This window comes from Typopeltis vanoorti, chromosome 10 (genome assembly GCF_054136105.1).
Source record: "Typopeltis vanoorti isolate ZY-2024b chromosome 10, IOZ_Tvanoo_1.0, whole genome shotgun sequence".
NCBI lineage: Eukaryota > Metazoa > Arthropoda > Arachnida > Uropygi > Thelyphonidae > Typopeltis > Typopeltis vanoorti.
In genome coordinates this window covers 45,303,517-45,329,976 of record NC_143558.1, presented here as the reverse complement: position 1 = coordinate 45,329,976, position 26,460 = coordinate 45,303,517, and the positions used below count along the sequence as shown (strand labels likewise).

Sequence of the window (26,460 nt, the reverse complement as noted above, 5' to 3'; positions counted from 1 at the left end):
ATTTCTGCATGTCAGGGTCCTCTGCATCATTGCCATTATCCAATGTGACGTCTTCAAAACTTGTGCAACTCCTAGATCTCTCATCTCCTCTACCTACTTTGCATCCCATTGTTGTTTACTAAATTTCAAAACCTTACTTTGCAACATTGAACTGTCAGTTCTGCTTACCTGCCCATTCATGCAATCTGTTGACGTCCTCCTGTAAGACCATAACATCTGCTTGATTCTGCATTGTTCTCCCCAGTTTTGCATCATCTGCAAACAGCTGGATATCACTAGTTAAACCTATCCCAATATCATTAATACACAAATTAAAGAACAGTGGTCCCAGAACTGAACCCTGTGGCACACCACTAGTTACCTTCCTCTTTCGGAATACTGCACGTCCATATGCAATTTTCTGAAACATATCTGACAGCCAGTCATTGATCCAACTCAGAAGTCTCTTATCTAATCCCACCTGTTTCAATTTATTTAACAGCTTGTCATGTGGCAGTCTATCAAAAGCTTTTGCAAAATCTAAGTATACCACTGAGAACCTCCGTAGTTCACTCAGTATAGATGAAGCCCTTTGGTGGAAAGACCTGGGTTCGATTCCTTTCCTGACCTGAGGAACCTTTATCTGGTCTATTTCGACTAAAGGTGAGTTAGGCAGTCCCATACAGAAGTAGAGGATTTTTCTAATAGAAATTTGGGATTTTTTTCCCTCAGAACAGGCAAACTGGCCATAAGAATACACATAATTAGCATAAATGATACATTGCCTGTAGGAAACTACAGTTGGCCCCCTGCTGAGGGACTATAAAATCAGGCAAGAAAACCAATGGACAAATAGTCCGGCAGCACTCATAGCAGTGTACTGAAAAAAAGGACCCTGTCCCACTAAGGGATCAAATTAAATAATAAAAAAACTAAAGTATACCACTGTATATGCATCTCTCTTGTCCAAGACAAATGTCTTGGACAAGAGAGAGGCATATGATTTACCTCATTATAGTACATAAGTTAGTAAAACATGATCTCCCCTTAACAAACCCAATAAATACTGCTGTTATCAATCCATTTCTGTATCCTACCTCTCACCAATCCCTCTAGTACCTTCACCACAACTCCAGATATACAGATTGGCCTATAATTTGTAGCCACAGCCTTATCACCACCTTTATGCAGTGGAGCAATTTTACCTTTCCACTCCCTTGGAACCTATGCTGTTGTGAGACTTTTTAAACAGGCATGCCAATGCTACTGCTAGTTCCCTGGAACATTCCCTTAATAAGATTCATTACAGGAATGTTCTTCTTTATTCAAATGTCTCCAGTTCACTCACAATTAAGCCATTCTCTCCTATGTCTTCTACACTTAAATTCCTCATAATTTCGACCTGATGAGGATTAGATCCATCCTGAACTTGACTGATTTTTATCAGTAGATTATATTCTATAGTTTACACTTAACTGTGGAGAGAACTAAAAAGAGCACAAGATGGACTTTATTTTTTCCATATGCATTATAAATTAATAGTTTTTATGAAATTCATAATGAAATTAACATATCCAACACATGACAGTCCACAAAAAATCCACATCTTCCAGATTGTGGGTTTTTTGGCATAATAAAAAGTGTCATTCTAACAGCCTCTATTATGCCAAAAAATCCACAATCTGGAAGAGGCAACTGCCTGGGAAATTGCTTCTTCCCAGGCAATTGCTTCTAATCTTATAATTTTATATAATCTTATAAAATTATAAGGAATATAATCTTATATTCCTTATAATCTTTTAAGGCTCACAGTTGATCTGTGAATCTTGTTACATATTTTGCATGGATGGCAAAAATAGTTATTCACTTATTCTTCATGTATAGCAGTATAAAGCCTTTACATTTGGATTATCCTTCATGTTTAAAATAAAGCAGAGCACAAATGTTGAGGTCAGCAATGAAACATTCCATGTTTTAATCCAATTCCTGTAAGAAGCAGAGCATAGTTAACTTCAAGTGGAAGTTCAAGTCCTAAGTATTTTTGATTTAATTAACTTAATTAAAACAGTTTTCTCATCTTTTGTAGACTATATTTGTTATATTAATGAATAATAATTAATAAACAATTAAAATAAACAATAACAAATCAATAATGGACTGAAGCAGGGCTCAATGAATAGGCTCGTGCATTGCGAGTTGATTAACCTAACTGGCAAACAGCTATGCACTGAAAAAATATTTTTTTTTTTTAAATAAAGATTTTGTTAGAAAGTTTGTTTGTTTTTTCAACTTTCAGAAAGCACTGAAGAATATACATAATATAAAAGCTCACTGTAGACACTAAGTTTAAATTTGGCTTCCCTACAAGATCAACCGTACCTGTGGTTTCTTCTAAACAGTACAGACAGGTAGGTTGGGAGAGATACACAATTCTGAACATATCAAGAACATGGAGAACAAAAGGAAACACAGTTCTGGACTGGTAGCAAACACAACCAAAACAAAACATCAAGTACTATGGAAGAAAACTAAAATGCTCTACATAGATTACAGCTTTTTCTCAAGAGCATTCAAGGAGTCAGCTGAAATGATTAAATATTCTCAACAGTGCAACAAAAACCAAGGGATAATTTCACATCAAGTCTAGTCTTCTCTAGTTAAAAATGACACACACACATACACAGTTAACAGTAGTTCACAGCAGACCACGAACCAGCAAATGTGTGTTTCCATTGTTATTCCTGTTTCCAAATCTTTCGCTGTGTACATTACCTGTTTGTAATCTGAATTTGTAGTTATTCACTAACATCTCATGATATGAAACATAAATTTCACGAAGTTGAACAATCAATAAATTATTTCTATCCCAGCTGTTTTATGATGAATACAGGTAACACATTTCCATTATGTCCTCACTCCACAGAAGTTTACATAAAGAAATGCCTATTCTAATAACAAATGGTCTTTCTCATTAATTTAGCAAATTGGATTATCCAAAATATCAATGCTGTTTTTATGTTATTATTATTTACATGACTTCTACTTTTTAGAATGGTTCTCGCATAATGGAAGTATTCCCCAGATAATGTTACAGCATCCCTAATCACATTATGGAACTCCCATTGACACTTCTTGGGACATATCATTAAAAAATTATGATTGGGGGGGGGGGTTCTTGGGCAAGTGCATTTTTTTGTTGTGGCAAGTAAGATTTTATATAATTTGCCAAACCTTAGGCTGAATGGCCTATTACAATGAAGTAACTTGGCATTTTGAAACCTAATGTTTACTGGATAGAATGATCAACATCACTTGTGTTAAAAAAAAGTAGTAGCTAAGACACAAATTCCAGAGAACATAAGTGCATAACACTAGCCCTTGATGAATCCCTAACTCCCTGGAAATCTCTCTTAATAATAATAATAACGAGGAACAAAGACAACTGGCTGTCATATATAAAAATTATTTCAAGACTTCATTTCCATACAAAATAATTATTTACATTGAGATAATTATGTAAATAATTCTTTTTGTGGAAATCAAGTCCCATATTTATGTGTTTGCTGATGATACAAAACTGGGGAAGGCAATAGTTTATAAATTTGTTTAAATCATTCTGCAGGATGATTTAAATAAATCAGCAATGTGGACAAAAAATAATGATCATCACATTAGTGTCAGAAAATGCAATGCTATGCACTTCAGGTTGAAAAGGTTATTATATACTATGTATCACATTAATGGTACCAGATTGCAGGAAATTGATGAGGTTAGAGATCTGGGATTAATTGTGGACAGAGAGTTGAAGTTCAGAGCACATACTACAAAAGATGATGAAATATTCAAAGGATTACTTGGATGTTGAGAAACACACTAAAGTAAAGATACAGAAGTTATTATCCCTCTTTATTCAGCTGCATTTTGAGTATTATTCACAGATATAATCACCTGGGTCGTTTGGGGATCAGGAGATAGAGAGGATTCAGATTGAATAATCAAGCTAGTGATAGATCTGAGGAATGGTCCTTATGAGGACAAGATGAAGGTGTATGAGTTTTAAAATGTAGTTGATAGGCAGGAAAGAGAGGACATGATAGAAACTTAAGTTATTAAAGGAGTTCTATAAGACTGATACAAAGAAAATTTTTGAATATATGATAAATAGAGATCTAGGCATTACCCCTGGAAGTTGGGTAAGAATGTGGTTACTAAGGATGTTTATTTCTTGGTGGGTAGTGAATGAGTGGAACAGACTGCCAGAATTAGTTATGAGTGGCTTGAGAGTGAATGAGTTTAAGGAGAGGTATGACAGGCATAGTGTGTAGAAAGGCTAGCATGGGTCTCCCACAATAAGTCTTCGAACTCCATGGAGATACCTGGGGAGGTATCTCCATGTAAAATAATAACGAATTAAACAAGAAAGAGGTGTTGATTTTACAAACACATACTGTGACTCTAAGAGTAGCATTTTATCTTTCAGTGCAATGGTATACAGAAACTCTTATATCAATACTGAAAATAAAGTAAAAAATAAACTTCAGTTTTTAATTTACTATTTACAATTCTTGTACATGATATCAAAAAGAAATAAGAAAAGCTAGCTATATTATTTCATCAGTTTTCATCTGTTTTATCTTGTTTTATCTTGAATATTTTGTCTTTCATTTTCTCCAAAGACTGACTACTGTCCTCCCATGGTCTAGGACCACGAATGTTCTCCCAGTTATCAATATCTATATTTTTAATTTTCTGGTGTGAAAGAAAACAGTTCCACATTAGACAATTGTAAATATTATAACTAAGAAAGCAAGAAATAAAAATAATTAAACTTTTTCTATCTGAATTAAAGTAAGCATTTTACATTAATACATTTAATGAATGCATTTAACTGATATTTTAAATTGTGAACAGATTATTTCCTGGGAAGGATCTGAGTATTGCATCAGGGTGACAGAACAGTCAGTAAAAGGCACTCCACTTCACTCCCTCATGTTGAGTAATACCTATTTACAAGTGGCATCATTAGGCAGTGACTTCATCTATCATATTATCCCCAGTTTCAAATTTAAATGCAACAAAGTTGTATTTAAATTTGAAAGCTCAATTTATTTAGTATTAATTTATTATTCTTAGTACTAAGAAAGAACTTTCAGAATAAATTATATAATATGAAAACCCAGAACTTAATGTAATAATATTATTATGCACACTCTCTAGGGAGTCCGAATATTCAGAGGGAGGGCCATTTTAGTCAGTTATAGCTCATCTTGAAGATGCACTTGCAACATATAACAGCAGCCAATTCCACACACACAATCCATGAAAAGAATCTGGACCTTATATGCTTTTTAACATCCCTGGTTCCCGGTGATGACCTAAAGTTCTGCTTGCACCAGCCATAAACTTCAAAATCTTGTTTGTATCCGTAGTGCTTCCTGGTTAGCAAAGAGGACAATGTCTCTACTCTTCAAGCTTCAGAACAAAACATTTATGGTATGGCTCAGATTAATTAACACTCAAATCCAACCATTGTACTAAATGTATGACAGCTTTACAAACCTTTTGTAGGTAGGATATACACAAAAAATAATTTTTTTTTTCTTTAAAAATTTTTTTAAAATTAATTAATTAAAGTGATTACCAAAACATCCTTTAGATTTTACATCACTTTGCCATCTCCAATTCCTTTTATAGTGCTCCTTCCTGCATTTACTAGCAAATTTGATCTGCTATGCGTACACTAAACATTTTAAACTTTGAGATGATTTTCTTTCAAGAAAATCATGGTATTCTACTATACTGATATGTTATAAAATATACTACAACACTTGGGAAAATAAAACTGCTGCTTTATCAGTGGGGCTGTTTGTTTATGGATTTAATAGTCACGGGGCCATAACACACAGAATCAATAAGTGGCATATATAGGTCTAAAAATTATATATAATATAAAAATCAAAATAATAATAATCATAAATGAAATCGCCGGTTAACCTAGTGGCATTGTGCTTCACGACCATATGCCTGGGGAAGGAGTGCTCTAGGTTTGATTCCCATCGCTGATGTGAGGAGCCTAAAGATCTTCCTCAGCTATAGCCAAGTTAGCCAGTCTTGGGCATGGACAGCAGGGTTTTTCACCCCGCAAGCAGGCAAACCGGCCCGGTGAACATACAGGATACAGTAAGGCAAGGAAGGCAATGGGAAACTATCTTGCTCATAGTCATGAGCAAGGTAGTTTCCCTAGTATGGTAGCATACCCCCACCAGCTGTGGTGGTAGCTATGTGGCTGAGGGAATAGAATAGAATAAATGAAACATTTCTTAAATGTATACTAGGTAATAAATAAGTAAAACAGCATAAAACCAGTGTAGGCTAGACTGCGATAATTTAATTTCGGGCTTAATTTGATAGAGTTGATCTGATAATCTGCTAGTAATCTGTATGTAGTACAGGCAGATGACGGATGTTTGAGAGACAAACTGACCTAGCTGCAGTGTCTGCAGTCTCATTTCCCTTAATCCAACCAGACTTGGAATCCAATGGAAGTGTACATTAAAGTGTAGACTCCATAACTGAAAGAAGTGGTGTTAGATTTGAGAGCACTGGATGTTTCTATAGCTATAGACTTATTGCCTGAAGAGTACCTTGCAAGTCTGAATATATTATGCACCTTTTATAGTGATGCAATCTGATATATTCTAGTGAAAGCTCTATCACACACAACTCAGCTGTAGAGTTGTTACACTCAGTAGGATTTGTGTAGATATAATGCTGCCTGGAAATACAGCAAAAGATTCCACTAGGTCCTCCAATTCTGAGCCATCTGTGTAGCCATCATAGGCCTACTTGCTGCAGATGCCTTGCCAAAGTTTGTCGAGATATCTATGTACCTATGCTCAGTAGCATAGCTAGAGCTTTTGCTGCCCCTCTCAATATACACCAAAAATTCTACAAAAAGTCAAACACAACGTAGGGAAAGAAATTAAAACACTGTGTTTTTGTTTTATGGAGACTGCAACCATGTTAGAAGTGGTTACTTTGGTTTCCCAATGTTTCGGCCTTCATATTGGTGTCATCATCTGCAGTATACAGATATATATATATATACAGAGACAAGCTATATTACATTTCACACAGTATGCCAAAGAGACAATGATGTGATCGATGGTTTTCTACTGGCCTGATCTCTAGTGAAGAATGAATAAATAAATAAAAGAAAATAACTGCATCAAAGCTGTGTTATATTTATGGCATCATCAGCAAACAATTTCATATAGATAGTTTTATTACAGCAAACATGGTGTCCTAATTTAACATGAGAGTTGTTATATTAGTGTTAAGATCCTGAATTATAAATTTTAATTAAGATTGTTAATTATAAATAGGACAGAGTCCTATTTATAATTAAATCTTAGGTAGAAAGGTTATGTGGGTAGAATATGTGCCTTCCATATTTTTGGGATTTTTAGACCATCATTATTGTTAAGATTAGGGTGGTTGATAAGAATTTCACAGTCCTCCTTAAATTTGCATTCATACCACGTTTTGGTTTGATGTAAACAACAGATGCCTTTCCAGTCAATTCTATGTAGATATTCTGGGCATAATCAGAAAGGTGGATTTACCATAGTTATTAAATTTAATGTACCTTTTATGTTCCATTTTTTTTACATAGGAATTGTGCATCCTGTTTCACCTATATAGGGCAAATTACAGGTACAATGAATACGGTATACTCCAGCAGAGGAAGGTGGATCCTTGGATGAGTGGAGTAAGTTCTTTAATTTTGCAGGAAGTTTAACGGTGGCATTAAGATAGTATATCTGTAGTATTCTGTTTATTTTATCTGATATCCCTTTAATGTATGGAATGGTTACAGTTTTATTGCAATCTAGTTTATTTTTGTTTTTAAGTGAGGTCTCGTGAAGAATTTTGTTGATAGCATTTTGGCTGTAGCCATTTTCAGGAAAGTATTGCTGATAACTTTTAATTCATCTTTAAGTGCTTATTCATTGGAGCAAATCTTTAAAGCTCTGTTTTTTAGTAATAAAATTGTATGCAATGGTTCTCTGATGTTGTTGTAAATAAAATGTAGCTTTAATATAGTTACTTTATTTTATTTATTTTAGTTTTTATATTTTTTACTTTATTTTATTTTTTATTTTCACTAGAGGTCGGGCCAATAGAATAACCGTTGATTGAATCATTGTCTCTTTGGCAGTATACTTCAGATGATGACGTTGATGTGGGAGTCGAGGCACCGGGAAATTGAAGTAATTGTTTCTAACATGGTTGTGGTCTCCATAATTTGTCTGAAATGAATGCTGATCATCGTGTAACACTAAAGGAAAAGTTTAAAATGGTTCTGTTTTCATTGAATTTAGAATGACTCTCTCTCTCATAAAAGAATATAAACTGTCAAGGCTACATCGAGACTGGATATAGTCTCGATGTAGCTGGTGACTACAGCTCACCAGCTCAATGAGCTGGTGAGCTCACGATGCACGTGATAGCTGGTGAGCTCGTGAGCTCACGAGCTCACCAGCTCTTAGACATGACACCCATACAGAAAGAGTATGGGTGTCATGTCTAAGAGTCTATTTTCTCCCACTGTATGCTGTCCCTCCTTCACCTTTGAAATACTACAATTAATAAACTTAAAAAAGGTTTAAGCTTACAAGGAATAAATTTGACCACTGCTTATGATCAGATTGATTCCTTGCCAAAGAATGCTTAATCTAAAATCTCCCTTTTTTGATCTTCTGTGGCTTAAGATTTCCTTCCCTCATTTTGTATCGTTTATCTGCTGTCTTTACTGTTTTCTCCAATTCTGAAAATTATTCTGACTTCTCATTTTTGCAGCTCAATTTCATTCAATCCAGATTCCCCAAACAGTGAAGTCATCTTCCTTGGTGACTTTTCCACATGTCCACAATTCTAATTAACTCCCTTTTTCCAATTCCATTGACCAAGCAAGAAGAGAGGCAGAGATTTTTGCTACAACAATCAGTGGTCTAAAATATATCATTGTCTAACAGAATTTCCAACAGTCCTCTTCACTCATCTAACACTCTGTATTGCTTCTTAACTAGTTATACTTCCAGGTACACTGTTGAGGTGACTACTCTTCTTGGTTCAGATCACAGTCTCATCCAAGTTAAGCTGGTGATCTTGTTACGCCTACATTTCTCACTGTCCAAAAAGTCCCACCTTGTATCTAGGTCATGGTTTCCCACAAAGTGTGCCAGGGTAGTCCAAGAAAAGAAAACAGCCTATCATATGTGGCCTGAGACAAAAACCTTTTAAAGCTATGATAAAAGGTCCAAAGTCTGATTTTGATAAGACTAAATGTAGAAAATTGTCCACCTTTTCCAATGCCATTTGTGCATTTTTGGTCCCTTACAAAAGCTTTTGGGTGTAACTTTTGTCCATCTGTGGTTCCTCTTCTTTCTTACTCTTATCATAGTACAGCATCATCATCACTTGAAGATACAGCTGCCATCCTGACTTCATTCTTCTCTTACAGTTCTTCCACAGATGAACAAATCAAATCAAATCACCTCCTTTACCTAGAACATTGCATCACGTGCATCCTGCAGCCTTTTTGCCAGAAAGATATCAGGAGAATCTTGAAAACATCTGGATACCAAAAAGGCTGCTGCTCCTGATGGAATCCCAGCTATTGTGCTCCTGAGTTAACACTATTTCTTTATTGTCTATACACTATTACACTCAGCTGCTATTCACCTTAAAACATGGAAGTAAGCCCATATATAGCCAGTTCCTAAATAAAGGTGATGATTGTCTACCATCAAGCAACTGACTTTGCTTTCACATCACTTTTGTCTAGATTAATAGAAAGGGTTAATAGTCACTTCTTTCTCACTAATTAGTTAGCACCAGTATGGATCTCAACAGTTGAGATGCACAGATCTCCTTGCTTACATTACCATCTTTGGACATTCACCATAGAAAGTTTGGAGAAACCTTGTGCTGTCATGAATGCAGGTTGAAGTATTTTCAGGACTGCATTATACATGTCGCAAGGAATATAGGCTTGCCTTAGTATTCCATAATGCTTTGCATTATGGGATACTAAGGCAAGTGATGTGAACTCTTAGCTTCTTTATACGAGTTGCCCCAGTCCTGAAAATCCTTCAGGTGCAAACTTTATTTGCTTACACTTGGATAAAGAATTAAGCCAAATATATAATTTTTTAGTATCTTTAATTTAAATATGGAAATATACAACAGAATCAACAAAGCTGGTATAGTAAGAAGTCAACTGAATAAATTTGTATGGCATATGAGAGAAATTAGTTAAAACACTAAATTAGCTGTATACAAGACAGTGTTGAATGCATTAGCAGAGCTAATCTCAGGTGGTATAGTCGCTTAAACAGAATGGGTGAGGAAAGATTAGCAAAACAAATGTTCTCTGCCAGGCTGGTAGGAAAAAGACCCAGAGGAAGACCAAGATATAGGTGGATTGATGCGGTAAAAAGTGCCTTAGAAGATAGAAATATAAGATCTGATAATGTTGGAGTCTTGACAGGTAACAGACTGATTTGAGGAAAATTGTAGATAGGAAGTTAGTAATGATGTAAATTTTTCATGTAGTACTATCATATCCTGTATATCCTTGAGGGTACGTACATAGCAGGAATTTGATGATGATGTTTATGTTTATTTTAATTGTAAGTATAGTTGTTGAAAATTAATTATTAATTAAGTAATAAAATTACTAAGTTAACATAAATGGAATAATCGCTGAAAAATAAAATTGTCTCATGAAAAGTGCCGCTGGGGTGGACTGCCCCCCCCCCCCACCCACCCACGCCACTGCCTATGCTTGAATGGAGCTGATTTGCAAGCTGACCTGCTGTGGTGCATCAATTATGTTTTGCTGTGATAATCAAAAATCTGTCTTCATACTCTGTGGCTGAGCGAGGGCAACCTCTTAGCAAACAAGTAGAACACATTCCATTGGTTTGAAATGCTGCCCCGAGCCTGGATACAATGTTATGTGAGATTTCAAACTGTTTGGCAATATCAGTAATTCTGCAGCCTTCTTCAAGCTTTCCAATAATTCTTCCCTGCAAGAAATCATCTAGATGATATTTTTGAGACATTACAAAACCTCCAAGTTTGCAACTTTACTATTTCTTCATGAAAAGAGCTGCCTTCATACACAATTTGCTCAGCACAGCCTTTTGCCTTTTATCCTGTTGAGTGCTACCACAATGTTGTGAGAGCTGCATTACAGTTTGGGGGTGGACATATTCCATACTGTAATGTCCTTAGGAAATTTGTAACTTTTGTCAAAAACATTTTTTTTGTGTAATATAATTTATTAGTTGCTGGCAATAAATTTATATCCACATTTGTCTGCAGTCATGAAAGTTTTTTCATATACAGGTAAAAATGTAGTTTGTCCTTAGCTTTTGGACACCAGTGTAAATAGGAAACCTTCATTTACATGATTAATGTATCCCATAAAAATGCCATGCTAAGTGAAAACATATTAACCAAAGCAACGAAAAAACTAACTCCTCCATGAGCTTTCAAAATCTAACTTTTTTTTTTTTTAAACACGTTTTTACCATTTTTACTGATATAAAAGATGAAGCAATAAAAATGGTAACAATCTATATAAATATAAAGAATAATAAACTGTTTGAAACAACTGAAAGTTTATTAAATACTGCATAATATGCATTCATGATTATATATGCAAGTGTATTTAAAAGAAAATCATTTGAGAAATACATGTACAGTATTTGAACAATGTAATTTGCAAATTGTTTCTTTTTCTGTGTGTACATCTTGCAGTAGCAGCTCATGGCTTTGTCTACATTAAAGCAGATCTGCATACTACGATCAAGGTTGGGGTCAACATATATAAAACTGTTGTTTTAAAGTTCCAACAGTTCAAAACTTAAATTCGCTATTTCACTTTTCTTTTTATCTATAGTCAATGTCGAAGTACTTTTTTAGTATAAAAACCTTTATATATATATTGACCCCAACCTTGATCGCAGTATGCAGATCAGCCTTATATAAAGTACTTAAACTGCAGTACTAACCATGATCACATTTATGTTTGCTCTGTTGCCATGGTAACTAAAGATGAGGCTTCTTATGTAGTTGCATGCATCATTTGAAATTATGAAGCAACTTTCATCAAAAACACCATGTTCAATGAATTTTGAACCCATGTTAGAAAACTGGGATATCAATTTATTATCAGTATTATTAATTCTAATAGCATGTATTAGAAACCGTGTAATGTGAGGGATTCCTATATTATATATTTAATATTTCTTCATATGATGTCATGCTGAAATAACTGCTATGTATCATGCAAACTATGAATTCCACTTATCAATACAAATTTAGTGATTAGGATCCCTCACACTTCCTTACTTCATATGAGGAAGAAGTGGAGGAATTTTTGAACCATAAGAGAAAGCAGATGGCACAAAGAAAATAGAAAAGCTGGTCATTTGAGATCTAAACAGCAGGGAAGGAAATGAATCTAAGGCATGCAGAAATGTTTTGGGAAAATCTGAAGAAAAGGGCAAAGCTAACAATAAATGGCAAGTGCTTGCTAGATATCTGTTCAGGACACAGAAAAGTCTTACTGCCTATGTTATTTTTGATGATATAGTAGGTGAACATATTCATTCAGGATACAAAAAGTATTAGAGGATTTGAAACTGGAAGTGATCATCGCTTATTTTAAACAGGATAAAAATATCACATTGAAAAGAAAAATATATAACAATGTTTTAAAAAGAATTAAAGCTGAGTAAGTTTTACAGATATAAACTGTTGATATTTTCTTTGAAAACAAGAAGCAAACCTTTGAGTTTCAGTGGCATAATCTAAAGAAAACATGTAATTCAGCTAAGGAGGCATGTGGTAAAGTCATGGAAGACTCATAAGAATATAGAAGATGAATATCAGGAGAACAGAAAAATGTTCTGGGAGGGAGGCTAATGAAAAAGTTTAGAAATCATATTTCCAATCCATTTTTTCAAAACAATAGCTATAAAAAGCAATTAAGGGACAATAATTTAAAACTGTAATATTATTACTGACTAATTCATGCTAAAATACTATGTCAATAATCTATGAAAGACATACATATTTGTTAAAAAAAATGAAAATTCCTTACATGATAGAATTTTTTGGATTGCAGAACTGGATTTGGCTAACTCAAAATACAATATAATCACCCAAATTCATTTCAATTAAAAAAATATTGCTGACTAGTGTCAAGAATGAAACAGTCAAAATGACCTCAATATAAATGCCGATGTAATTCTTGCATGCATGTACACACATTATGATTATACATACGTCATATTCACTTTCCAAGGTGACTTCATCTTTTTTCTTCATTTTTATTCCCATCTTTTCTACATTCTCTGCTGAGAGCTGTCAAAAAATAATTTCCCTTAATTTCCTTAAACATAATTCTCTGATATTAATTTACCTCACTAGTGGTTAGAAAATATTCTACTTAACAGACTGCAGGTACACTTTATATTAAAAATATATATATATATATATAAAATAAAATAAAAAATAAAAAAATGAGCAGATACCTCCTTCTCCATTATATCCATTTAATGAATCAATTAGGAAATTAGGAGGAATTAAGAAGGTAAGCATGCAATCTGGAAGAAGAAAGCATTGTAGAGGTAGCATAAGATGCATAATAGTAATAATTAGTTGCATGAGGAGCAAAGATCTGGCTAGAAGATAACTTGTAAGGAAGACAAAAGTGCAGTATGAGCTAATCAGGCCAAGTCCTGGAAAGTTTTTTGATATGTGGCAAGGTAGAAAAAAGAATTATGGAAGGATGATGTTAATGGATGAAAATGATACCGATAACTGCTGCGCAAGATACACACAGCATGCAATATATCGAGGTATTTCATCCTCATAAGTGTTGGTTTTGTCTTTCGTTCAATATTATATTTGCTAGTTGTTGGTTGACCCCCACATTCAAACATAAAGAAAATTTTTATTATACTGTGCCACTCTATGTTTGAATTCACACAATTATTGTGAAGGAATCAAGCATCAAATAGCACAACAGCTACATGAACTTACTACAGGCCAAAATTTTCTTACTTATACATAGGGTTTCCCTCAGGATTCGTATTTTAATGAGCGGTACAATGAAACTGAAATTAGGTAAGCACAAGAATCAAGTTAAACAAGATATTTAATACGCTCTCAAAATTATTCTTACATAAGAAACAAGAACTCTATTAAGATCAATACAATTAGAAAATAATTTATGCATTCTATAAAGTATTTAGAATCTACTCAGCTGAGTGCATCATTTACTGCTAGAACTTATATATGAGGCTTTCACAATTCTCATCCGTTAGGATTTTAACTTAGGTTCACTTTAAACAACATCAATATTAGCAAAACACTTAAAAATTAATTCTTTTTTAGTCTCATAGAATAATCATAAACTTAATTTTATTAAACATTTAGCTGGCATCATCAATATCTATCAGAGGATTAAAATAGTTCTTAAAAGGCTCAGTCTTGAATTTACATATACATTGTGAGATAACACGTTCAAACACATTCTAGTCCATCAATGAAGTTTTTCACATTAGTTTCACAAGGAAATGTTTTATAATATCACTCATTCAAGCTTGACTAGCTGGCTCCAGCAACACGAAATTTGACCAAGTTCTCCGGACACAAGCAACACTATCACACGTTAGTTATAGAATAGATATTCTTACCGGTATGATCATCATAGCTTGCACATTATGGAAAACTTTTACACTTCTAGGCACTCAATAATCTTCCACTACAGGCAACACAAAACTTATAGTATCCCTGAGTTCAATAACTTATTTGTTAAGACTGGAAAATGTATTTTCTTGCTCGTAATAACTTATCTTAAGATAAATCTCGATCATATTATTATCCTTTCACTCGAGTAAATTCCTTTACAAGGTGACAGGAAACTATAAATAAATGAGTTCAAAGTAAGATTCATTAAAATCGGAACAAGTTTCCAAATTTTTGTTATGTCGTACAATCCCAGGTTAGATCACATCTCACGACCTTCCTACACGCTCTCCATTTTCCTTCTGGTTCCATCTTCTTATATCTCATAAATCCTCTCTCTTTTTCCCGTCCAAACTTGTTTTTTTTTTTTTCACTCTTTCAGTTTACAATGAAATTCCCACGTGATCGTTGTACAGTTCCCAATGCTAAGGCATGCGCTATCTCAAAATAACTTAGTCTTCTGACAGCAGCCAATCAAGTCACATTAGCAGAGTCCCTTAGAAATACTTTCACTTTCAGTAAGAACAAATAAAATGCATATATTACAGTTCACTTAGGATACATTTACAAGTTAATATAAAGAATTTATATAAGATAAATAACTAAAAAAAAATTACAATTATTATTTCAACGAACCAAAAACAGTAAGTGTTTAAATTACAATTTACTTAGGAGCAAACTTAGCTCAGGAAATGCAATTCATGTTAAATCATGAATGAAGTATTAATAATCATAAAATTCTTCATTCAAAATTTAACAACAGATTGAGGAGTTAGAGTGTACACAGGATGAGAGCTTAATGGTGATTAAGCAGGACGGGATATATATAGAGAGAATTAAGTAAACTTTATCTCTCGGGGGATCCTGTAACCCCTAGAGAGAGTGCATCCCCTGGGTGGCAGATAGGGGAACCCACCATGTGTGTGTGCGTGTGTATGGTGGGGTGGTCCGAATATACTGAATAAGGACTCGTGGACCAACAGAGCCATAAGGAGCAATCATCTTGATTGTAAGGAAAGCGGCACTCCCATGGACCCCTAGCTGGATCTATCCTCTCCTTCTACTACTTTGAGGAAGATCCACTTACTTTAATCTTTCCTATAAGGCCTTATCAGCCAACTCTTCTTATTTTATGACCCTTATGCTATTGGAGTACTCAAGAGCCATGGGGTCTTTTCATTTCTGGCCTTACAACTATGCCCTCTCTATAAACCTTACTATAATTCTTCTATAATCTACTCTTTCCCCCTTCAATATACCCTATTCCTCCTATGGGTTTAAATTCGGAAGAAGGCTAGTTCAGCAGCCTTAAGGTAGCAACCCTACCACTGAACTATTCCATCGTCAGGCTAGTCCTCTAACATGGAGAACATAATTCTACTTATAAGTTGACAGAAAAAGATAATCAGATTGAATCTATGGGAAATGACCCTGAAATGGAAAAGGTAAAACAAAAATGGAAACGACAAAATATAATACGCATAGCAAACTGGAATATAAGAGGAATATCATATAACGAAATAGAATTAGACCAATTATTAAATGAAAGAAATTTTAAAATAGCAGTAATCACTGAAACAAAAAAGAAATTAAATGGAACCATGAGAACTGAAAATTTTAATGTGATATACAGTGAAGTCGACAGAGACCACAAGCAGGAGTCATGATTTGGATTCATAACTCTCTTTCAAAACAGTTAAAACATTATAAATTATGGAATGAAAGAATAATAGAAGCTAGAATAAAAATTGATAGAGGCTATTTAATAATAATTGGTTTATATGCCCCAGAAGAGGGAAGAGACCAGGATAATATTGACTTTTATAATCAGCTACAAAATATATATAATAAAATAAATAAAAATGATTACATAATTTTAGCAGGAGACTTAAATGCAAGAATTGGAAACATGAAAATTAATAATAATATAGGAATACATGGAGAACATACTCTAAACAGGAATGGTAAAAAATTGATTGACATTGTAGTTTATAATAACCTAAAAATAATGAATTCCTTCTATAAACATAAAGATACTTGGGCAGCAAGAGGATGGAAATCAATATTAGATTACTTTATATTAAATGAAAAGCCTTCAAAATTTTCACTAGATGTTAGAGTTCACAGAGGATACGAAATAAGCAGTGACCACTTCCTTGTTAAAATAAAATTAAGATTATAGTTCGCCCACCGATTAGAGGTCCCTCGACACTTCTGCGCATGTCAGATAAAGGAGAATCCATTCTGATAATAGGGTAATCAATCTGTCTTCTGGGATGTGTTTGTTTATTATTACAGGTTGGAAAATTTAACTTTTCTTTTACAAACATTGTAGTTTTTAAAGTGTAACTATTTTGCTTGTATAACAGTTGGAAAAATGTACATAGAGTATTAACAAAATTAAAAAAGGTATAGCATAAAACAAAAATTTAACTAAGTTTATTTTTAAGAAAGTTTTCTATAAAGTAAAAATAATTATACAGAAAAACAGAAATTTTTTCAAATGAACTTTAGATATTCTAAACTTACAGTTGAGAGAACTGAGACACTTTAATGTCCTAAACCGATTAATTATTTATGACTTGTTGTGACTCTTAACAAACCCATGCAAAAAAAGGTTGGAAAAAATACCATTATCAAATCCTTTCAATCTTCATAGTCATCTGAATCGCCATCACTTTCACTTAAATTGATCACCAAAGGTTCACATAATTCTTCGATAATTCCGTCTCTGTCCGAATACATATTTTTCAATGAGGTGACATGAAAGCAATATTTTCCCCAGTTTTGAACTGTAATACTTTCAATCGCCTGTTCTGAAAGTTTAAAAAAGTTTCAACATGTCAATATCTCCAGTTATGTTGCTATGGCTAATGAAACTTTTCACTTCTGCCCAAACATACTCAATATTATTAATATCACAATGATATGGTGGTAGCCTCAAAGCTAGAAATCCATGCTCTTTGAGCATCGTGTTGAATTTAAATAGTTTAGTTGTGGGCGAGTTTCTTTTGACCAAATTAAGCAATTCAACTTTTCGCATATTTGGGGAATGAGAAATGTTATTTGCAGAGAGCCAATCCATAAGAACTTGCTTCTTATTAGACCAATTTAGAACCTTGTTTAATCGAATAGAGCGATATGAAGCATTATCAATTATAACAACAGCATTTTTAGGAAGGTTTGGAATCAGTTTTTCTTCTGCCCACTTTTCGAAGATCGTAGAATTCATTTGCCTATGGTAATTGACTTTATATAGTAAGTTTGAATTCGGTAAAAAACCCATTTCTCCACCCGCACACAAAATTATTATGTGCCGCGAGGCATTTCCGGTTTGTAGCACTCCACATTCTTCTTTAGACTGCCAACATTTTCCATAAGTTAAATTACTATCAATCCAAGTTTCATCTAGATAGGCAATCGGTCTTTTCTCCTCCCTGAAACGTCTTATTGCTCTCAAATCCAGCATTCTAGATAAAACAATGTGACTTCGTTCCATGATAAGTTTCCTTTTATTCTGAGACTTTTTAAAACAAAATCCAATTTCATTATGTATTTTCCTTAAAGTTTTTCTTTTCCAAGGAAAATAAATTTTTTCTTCAAGCACTGGAATCAATTTCGGAACAGTTGGCACTCTTTTCTTGACCACATAAAATTCGTGAATAGTTCTTCTTATAACGTCTACATCAAAATCATTCAAAGCTATGGTTTTGATTGTTTTCTTTACTCTGGTGCTTTTTTTAGGAGATTTAAATTTTGGCTTACCTTCACCTTTTGATTCCCTATGAATTCTTTTAACAGTCGACCCCGATATGCCTGCAATTGCACTTGCACGTTTTATGACTTGAGAAAGGGGAACAAGGAGACTATTCTTTTTCACAGAATATCAGTACATTATTCAATATTCTTTTGCAAGAACTACTGAAACATTTAACAACAGAACTTGTTGACTGTACTGGATCCATCATACAAATTAATAATAAAAAATAATGCAAAAAAGAGACAACAAAAATCAAGCTAGTACAGTGACAGACAATTCGTACATCCTCCATTTCTTTCTTCCCTTCAGCATGAATTGACTATTCTAGGCAAAATGCCAAGGAGAGATCTACAAACGGTGGGCGAACTATATCACCTAAATGGCTACAAGTAACAAGAACAGAAAGAAAAATTGAAACGTTTGTTTATAAAACTAGACTATTGAATGACACAAATGTACAATGGCTATATGAACAAAGAATTAACCAATATCTAGATAAAATAAAACAAAATGAAGAAATAGAAATAGAATGGCTAAATATAAAAACAATACTAAATGCAGCAGCAAATGAAAGCTTAGGAAAGACAAAAAAATTCAATAAAAGGAAAAAACTGAAGATCTGGGATGATACAATCAAAGAAATAATCAAAAAGAAAAAAAGAAGCCTATCACAAATGGTTAAGCAGTAAAAGATTAGAAGATGAAATAGAATATAAAAGAATAAGAGCCATAGCTAAAAGAGAAGTCAGAAAAAGCCTGAGAATCATGGAATAAATTTGTTTCTAATTTAGAACATCGATTTATATCAAATAAGACCCAAAGTATATAAGATTCTGAAACTCTTAAATGCAGATACCAAAGAAAACATAAAATTAAACACCGAATCAAAATTAGAAGAATTTCTAAATTACTACATAGAATTGTGGACAGACAAATATTTTAAAAAAGAAAACAGGCAAACAATTGACGAAAATGAAAAGGAAATGCAAAGTGTAAGGTTATGCATTTTGGGGTGAAAAGATTAGCAGCAGTATATCACATTGGTGGAACCATGCTCCAGGAGATTGATGAGGCCAGGGATTTGGGGGTGTTGGTGGATAGGGAATTGAAGTTTAGGGGGCACATTGCAAAAGTGGCTAAATCAGCTCATCAAATCACTTGGCTTCTGAAAAATACTTTAACAAGCAGAGACAAATAAGTTATTGTTCCTCTGTATCGAGCCTTGATAAGACTCCATCTAGACTACTGTGCCCAGATATGGGCACCAGGGTTTCTTCTTGATGGGGAGGAGGTGGAGAGGATCCAGAAACGAGTGACCAAGATAACAGTAGGTCTGTGGAATGAACCTTATGAGAACTGGTTGAAGATTTGTGGGTTACAAAAATTCGTTGATAGGCAGAAAAGGGGTGATATGATTGAGACATTCAAATTACTGAAGGGTTTCTATAAGATTAATCCAGAAGATATTTTTGATATCTTCTGGATTAATTCTGGAAGCTGGGCAAGACTGTCATTAGCAAAGGGTGTTAGAGCTAGGTTTTTTACTTGGAGAGTGGTGAACGAGTGGAATAAGCTGCCAGAGTCTGTTGTGGGTGCTATGACCGTGCATGAGTTCAAGGCGAGGTATGATAGATACTGTGTGAATGTCGAATACTTGTTCTTGACATGATGTTAGGACCTCCCTTGATGAGTCTGTTGACTCCTTGGAGTTGCCTGTAATAATAATAATAAGTAAAGAAGAATTAGAAATCAGCTTGAAAGAAACAAGAAACAGAAAATCACCTGGAGAAGATAAACTAGGTTCAGAACTATATAAATATACAAGAACAAGATTCAAAGAAAGACTCTTATTATTTTTAAATAAAATTTACTCAACTGGTATCTCCCCCAATAGAATGGAAAAAAGTAATTGTGATTCCTATCTTTAAAAAAGGTAATAGAGATGACCCTAAAAACTATAGAGGTATCAGTATACTAAATTCCTGTTACAAAATATATAGCAGAATCTTAAATAGCAAACTAATGAAATATTCCGAAAACTTTATTTTAGAAGTGCAGAATGGATTTAGAAAAGGACGATCATGTAGAGATCCAGCCTTTTGCCTAAAATTAATAATAGAGAAAAGAAGAGAATACAATTTAGAAACACATATTGCATTTATTTACTTTGAAAAAGCATTTGACAAAGTTAAAAGAAACATATTATTTAACAAATTAAAAGAAAGACAAATACCAAATAATATCCTAAAAGCTATCACAAGTATATAAGAAAATAATCAAATACAAATAATATTAAATCATATACTAGAGAGATAAACCAAGGGGTCCGACAGGGATGTCCCCTCTCAGCAACTCTTTTTAATATCTACTTAAATGAAATAATAATAAAATGGAATAAAAATTTACATCAAGGAATTAAACTTTCTCCTACAGTAAACTTAAACACTCTCCTCTTTGCCGATGACCAAATAATAATTACAAATTCTGAAGATAAACTACAGAAAACTATTTTAGATCTAAATGAGATATCCAAAGATTATGCTATGATAATATCAACAGAAAAATCAAAAACTATGGCCTTTAAAGGACAAGATCCAGCAAGAACTAAAATAGTAATAGATAACAAGATCTTATAACAGTTGAATTCATTTAACTACCTAGGATGCACGATCACATATGAAAATGAAAAAGATATAAACTTAAAATTGCAAAATATTTAAAAATAACAGGTGTAATTAACTCTATATTTAAACCAAACCTAGTTCAAAAACAAACCAGACTAAAAGTATACAATACATTAGCCCTACCAGTTTTAATGTATGGAAGCGAAATCTGGACAATAAAATAAAAAGGCAAACAAATATTAACAGCAGCAGAAATGAAGTTTATGAGAAAAACTGCAAAGTATACCCAATTTGATATTATGAAAGAATTAAACCAAGAACCAGTAATAGAAAAAATTAAAAAATATAAACATAAATGGATGGAACACGTTCAAAGAATGAAAACAGAAAGATTACCAAAACAAGCCTTAAAGTACAAGCCATTAGGCCAGGACGTTCTCTTAAACGATTCAATGATGACTTCTAAGGCCAGAACAGGCCATGCTAGGCCTAAATCCTTGCTACACATGATGATGATGATGAGTAAACTTTGTCAATAATGTAGTAGGCCTGACATGTCACTGCATGTTTTAAGGAAATGTTCCAGGGTGTTAAATGCAACCTCGGTATGTATAGTTTATAAAGAAGGTAAAATTGTTCCACTTCAGAAAGAGGATGATAATACTGAGGTTAAAAATTATAGTCAAATTCTGTTAACTCAATGCTGGGATTCCGAATAAATTGATAACAGCATGTTCTCTATGATGATTTTTTTTTTTCCTGTTAAAGAAGATCATGCTTTAGCAGTCTACTTGTGTTCAACAAGCTGATATGGATAAAGGAGGTGCACATACACTTTTGGTGAGCTGATGTGTGTCAGATATCCTCAGCCAGTTCTGTTATGAAGAAAGAAAAGAGCAATGTGCTAATGGAGTCTATTTTGGGGCCACTGTTAATCTGTATGTTAATGATATTAGGACAAGTTGAACTGGAGTTATACAGCTGTTTGTAGAACGATGGAAAGAACAATGAGTAGAGCAGGTGATATGGCCTTGTAGGAAGATCACGATAAACAGTGTGAGTGAGAAAGCAAGTGGAGTTACCAGTTCAATGTTGCAAACTGCAAGGTTCTGAAATTTGGTAGGTAAGGATAGCATGCAAAGTATGAATTAGTGGGGAAATTTTGAAGGAGGTATAAAAAATGAGGGATCCAGGAGTAGTGTTGAGCAGTGCTATGAAGTTTAGGGGGTAACACTGTGAAGATGTTTTAGTGTAAAATTGTGATGACATCACATCAGAGTATGAGCAATCACGAGGAGGACCAACATATGTGGAAGTAAAGAAGGTATAGTTCCACTGTATATGGTATCGATCCTACTCTACACAAATTTGGTGGCCTAGATTTCACAGGGATGAGGATATACTGGAAAAGGTTCAAAGATGATTAACTGAAGTGGTTTCCTGTTTCTGGAATCTGAGTTCAAGCTGAAGACTGCTATCTGCAAAGCCTCATGAATAGGAAGGTTTAAGGTGTAATTGAGACATGAGTTAGTAAAGAGTTACTACATTAATGTAAAAGAGGTTTTTTTTTTTTTAATGGAGGCAGACAAAAGCAGAACAAGATGCCATCCCCAGAATCTTTATAAGAACAGTATTAGCAAGGAGGTGAGAAGCAGGTCCCCTACATGGAGAGAAGCTGATGAGTGGAGCATATAGTCTGAGTGCAGAGATGGTGAATGATTTAAGACATGGTTTAGTGATCTTTGGTGTGATAATTCAGGACCTCCCATGATCACTCTTAACTCCATAAGGATTTAATGTTAATACTACTACTACTAATAATAAATGTGTGTACTGGTTGGGGAGGAATCTGTTCTTTCCTAAATTCTCATCTGTTAGAGACTGAAATGAATGGGGATGACTAGAAAATTATTTCTCCATCATACGAATGTGATGAAATAAGAATATTTTAATACATTTTCCACTATGCATGCACTTCTCATGAAAAAGCACATCAAATTATGAATGAAAGAACACTATAGCAAATGCAACAAGCAGTATTAAAAAAAAAAAAAAAGCCTAATTATACAGTAATCCCTCGATTAATGCACCCCCCCCGATTAGTGCATCATTTTTTTCGATACCCAAATTCGATTAGTGCACCTATATACATCTTAAAAATAAATGTTACAGAATTTTAAAAAATTTCTATCTATACATTTTTATGGCTAACTATTTTAAAATATCACGCACCAGAATGAAATAATTTAGTTACCAATTTAAAACATTTTACAAAGTTTTTTTAATGGCATACTACACTACTTCCATGTACACTATGATCAAAATTTTTACCGCCAAATACAACTTCTCTCATACATTTTAAGAACATTTAAACTGGCAATAGAAGCAACATCTGGTGAGAATTCTATGACATTAGTAGAATTCTGGAAGAAATTTAATGTTAAATCTGCTATTGAAAATATTCAGCAATCTTGGAATGAAATTACTGCTAGCAATATGCGAGCTGTTTGGAAGCACGTTCTTCCACATTGTGCAAAAGATTTTGGAAGCTTTTCAAATGAAATGGATAATGCTGTTGAGGAAATTGCCAACATCGAGCAGGAACTGGGTTTTGATGAGATTGAAAATTATAACATCCAAGAGTTAATTAAATCTCATTCTGAAGAATTGAGCGATTCCAACCTGCTAAATTTAGATGCACAGCAGGAAGATCCCGAAGAATATGAAGAAAATTTAACCACTGATAGTCAGCCTAAAGAGATTTCACAGAAACAATTTGAAAATATTTTTCATACAATCAAAGTTTTTAAGCAACAATGCTTACAGGCTGACCCTGATGAAGAGAGAGAGAAGCAGTAAAATTTGCAGAAGAGTAGAAGAGGCAATACGGCTATACCGTCAGTTGTATGAAAAAAAGAAACAAAATGGCTGCCAAACTATGCTAGCTCAATTCTTTGTTAAGAAGTAGAATAATAAAATGTACATTCTGAATATGTTTTATTGTCATTAAAATGAAAAGCCAAAAGGCTAGTTTTCTGGCAACTTAATAGATATTAAAGGGATAAAAAACCCTTTAATATCTATTAAGTTTTAATATCTATTTTTATCCCTTTAATATCTATTAAGTTGCCAGAAAACTAGACTTTTGGCTTTTCATTTTAATTACAAAATATAAGCACACCTTTATGGCATTTGTATAGTGAAGGTATGTAAGTTCTTTTCACTAAGCTTGGATATCTTCCAGGTCTACCTACTCACTGATGAGACCTCAAAAAAGGTTGAAACCGGTCTGGGTAGTGACCTCTCCTCATAATGTAATGACAATATTACATCTCCTAGGAGCTGTGTTTTACATTATGAGAGAATATCAAGAATAGTGAGGGAGTCTGCTCCACCTTTGCTTCGATTTGCCTTCGCCGATAGTTTTTCGGCATTGAAACTCATAGATCGTAGTTCTCGATCTTGAGTTTCACTTACTGGCTATATAACAACATAGGATTTTTATCCCTTTAATATGTTTTATTGTCTTTCAGCTTCATGGTTTTCCTTAACTAGACCCTGAGACATACCTTAATTCTTTTATAAAAAAAATTAAGGTTCAAAAAAGAAATCTGAGGAACGAATACTTTTTCCCATAGGTTATTTTATTCGATTAGTGCGTTTTCGATTAATGCGCCTGTTTTAAAGAACGCATTAGGCACATTAATTAAGGGATTGCTGTATTACTTATTACACCAGTTCTCTGTAGAGAACTGGTTCATAATGTTCTATAGGCTTCAATTTTCTGGATAACTGAAATCTGAATGCTTTCATGAAAGCAGACTCTGGACAGAACCTCATAGAGTGAGTGCAAAACTCTGATGAAATTCTTCCATCAAAAGAAATGTGTGACAATGTTTAAATCTACAGATTTGTAGAAGCTTAATGATATTTTCTATCATCTATGCAATGTCTAGAAGGTCAACAGATTGAATGTACATTCAACTTGTTCTAAAGTTATATCTTTAACATGTACGTTTCACTGATACTCAACTTGCTTAGTGATGATATATTCAATGTGTTTTTTTTTTCTTTTTAAACATGGCTTGTATTTAATTCTCAGCATTCATCTCATCACTCCCAGTGTTATCCAAATGATGCTGTGTTATGCTGTTGTTCTATTCTAGTTAACTGAGAGTACAATTTATAAATATGTAACTATACTGAACAGCATAATATCCAATACTAGTAACTAGTAACATTACTGGCTTAATGGGTGAAGCAAAAGCTTTTCATATTCCCGGCTATGATAATAAAGCTATCTTAATAAACGGGTGAAGCAAAAGCTTTTCATATTCCCGGCTATCTTAATAAAGACTGTGAGTTGAGAGAGTTTATGAGCTAAGTGCTCCCTCTGAGTGGGCTAGGAGATTAATCCTCAGTGTTGGGGTTTAGGATGGCTTTACGTCTTTTGTGCTTAGAATAGTCCATTGCATCATAGTCAGCAGCCAGTTGGATCAGTCTGTTAGGGTGCACAGTTGCTTTTGAGAAGAATTTGGTTGCTATAGTCTGCATGAAAGTATAAATATAGGGGACCTCCGTGTCCTGGTGCAGTTGGACAGTTCGGATGAACCATGGGGTGCCCAGGATCATTCTAAGACACTTGTTCTGAATGCATTGTAATTTAATAATATTCAAATTTGAAGTATGGCTTCAGGCCGGTGAGGCGTAGGTGAGTATTGGACGAACCATCAATTTGTATATGAGAAGTTTGATTCTGGTGCTCAGTTTACTGTTTCTGTTAATTAACGGATAGAGCTGGGCTATGGTTTTTGATGTGTTTGCACAGAGAGTTTTGATATGGGAGTTGAAAGTCAGTTTTCTGTCCAGTACTACACGAAGATATTTGATCTCTGTTTTCCACTGAATTTTTGTGTTAAATAGGAGAATATCTTCTTTAGGAAGCACTGATCTTCTAGAGAATAGGACGGCTACACTCTTCAGGGGATTCACCAGGAGTCGCCAGTTGGCAAAATATTGTTCAATTTGCAGTAGGTTTTCTTGCGGTTTCTTGATGGCTAGGTGAGGCTTTAATGACCTGGCCAATATCGCTGTGTCATCAGCGTAAAGAGCTTTAATTGAAGATAATGGGTTGTGTGGTATATCATGCAAGTATAAGGAGAATAGGATTGGTGCTAGTAAGGACCCTTGTGGAACTCCAGTCAAGATGTATTTCTGTGAGGACACTACTCCACTTAATCTCACTTGCATGCGTCTATCGCAGAG

The 26,460-nt window shown here is 34.0% G+C and overlaps 1 protein-coding gene across 1 annotated transcript in view; it reads right to left on the bottom strand.

Annotated features, from left to right (window-relative positions):
* Nucleotides 1-4,405: 4,405 nt before the first annotated feature.
* The window catches only part of l(3)neo43 (cytochrome c oxidase assembly protein COX16 homolog l(3)neo43), a 47,660-nt gene continuing 25,605 nt past the window's right edge, over nucleotides 4,406-26,460 (bottom strand). The window contains exons 3-4 of the mRNA XM_090399484.1: nucleotides 13,345-13,422; nucleotides 4,406-4,728 (exon numbers count right to left, since the gene is read on the bottom strand). Of these exons, the coding sequence (XP_090255610.1) occupies nucleotides 4,594-4,728; nucleotides 13,345-13,422 (213 nt within the window). The 3' untranslated portion in view covers nucleotides 4,406-4,593. The remainder of the gene's footprint in view (nucleotides 4,729-13,344; nucleotides 13,423-26,460) is intronic.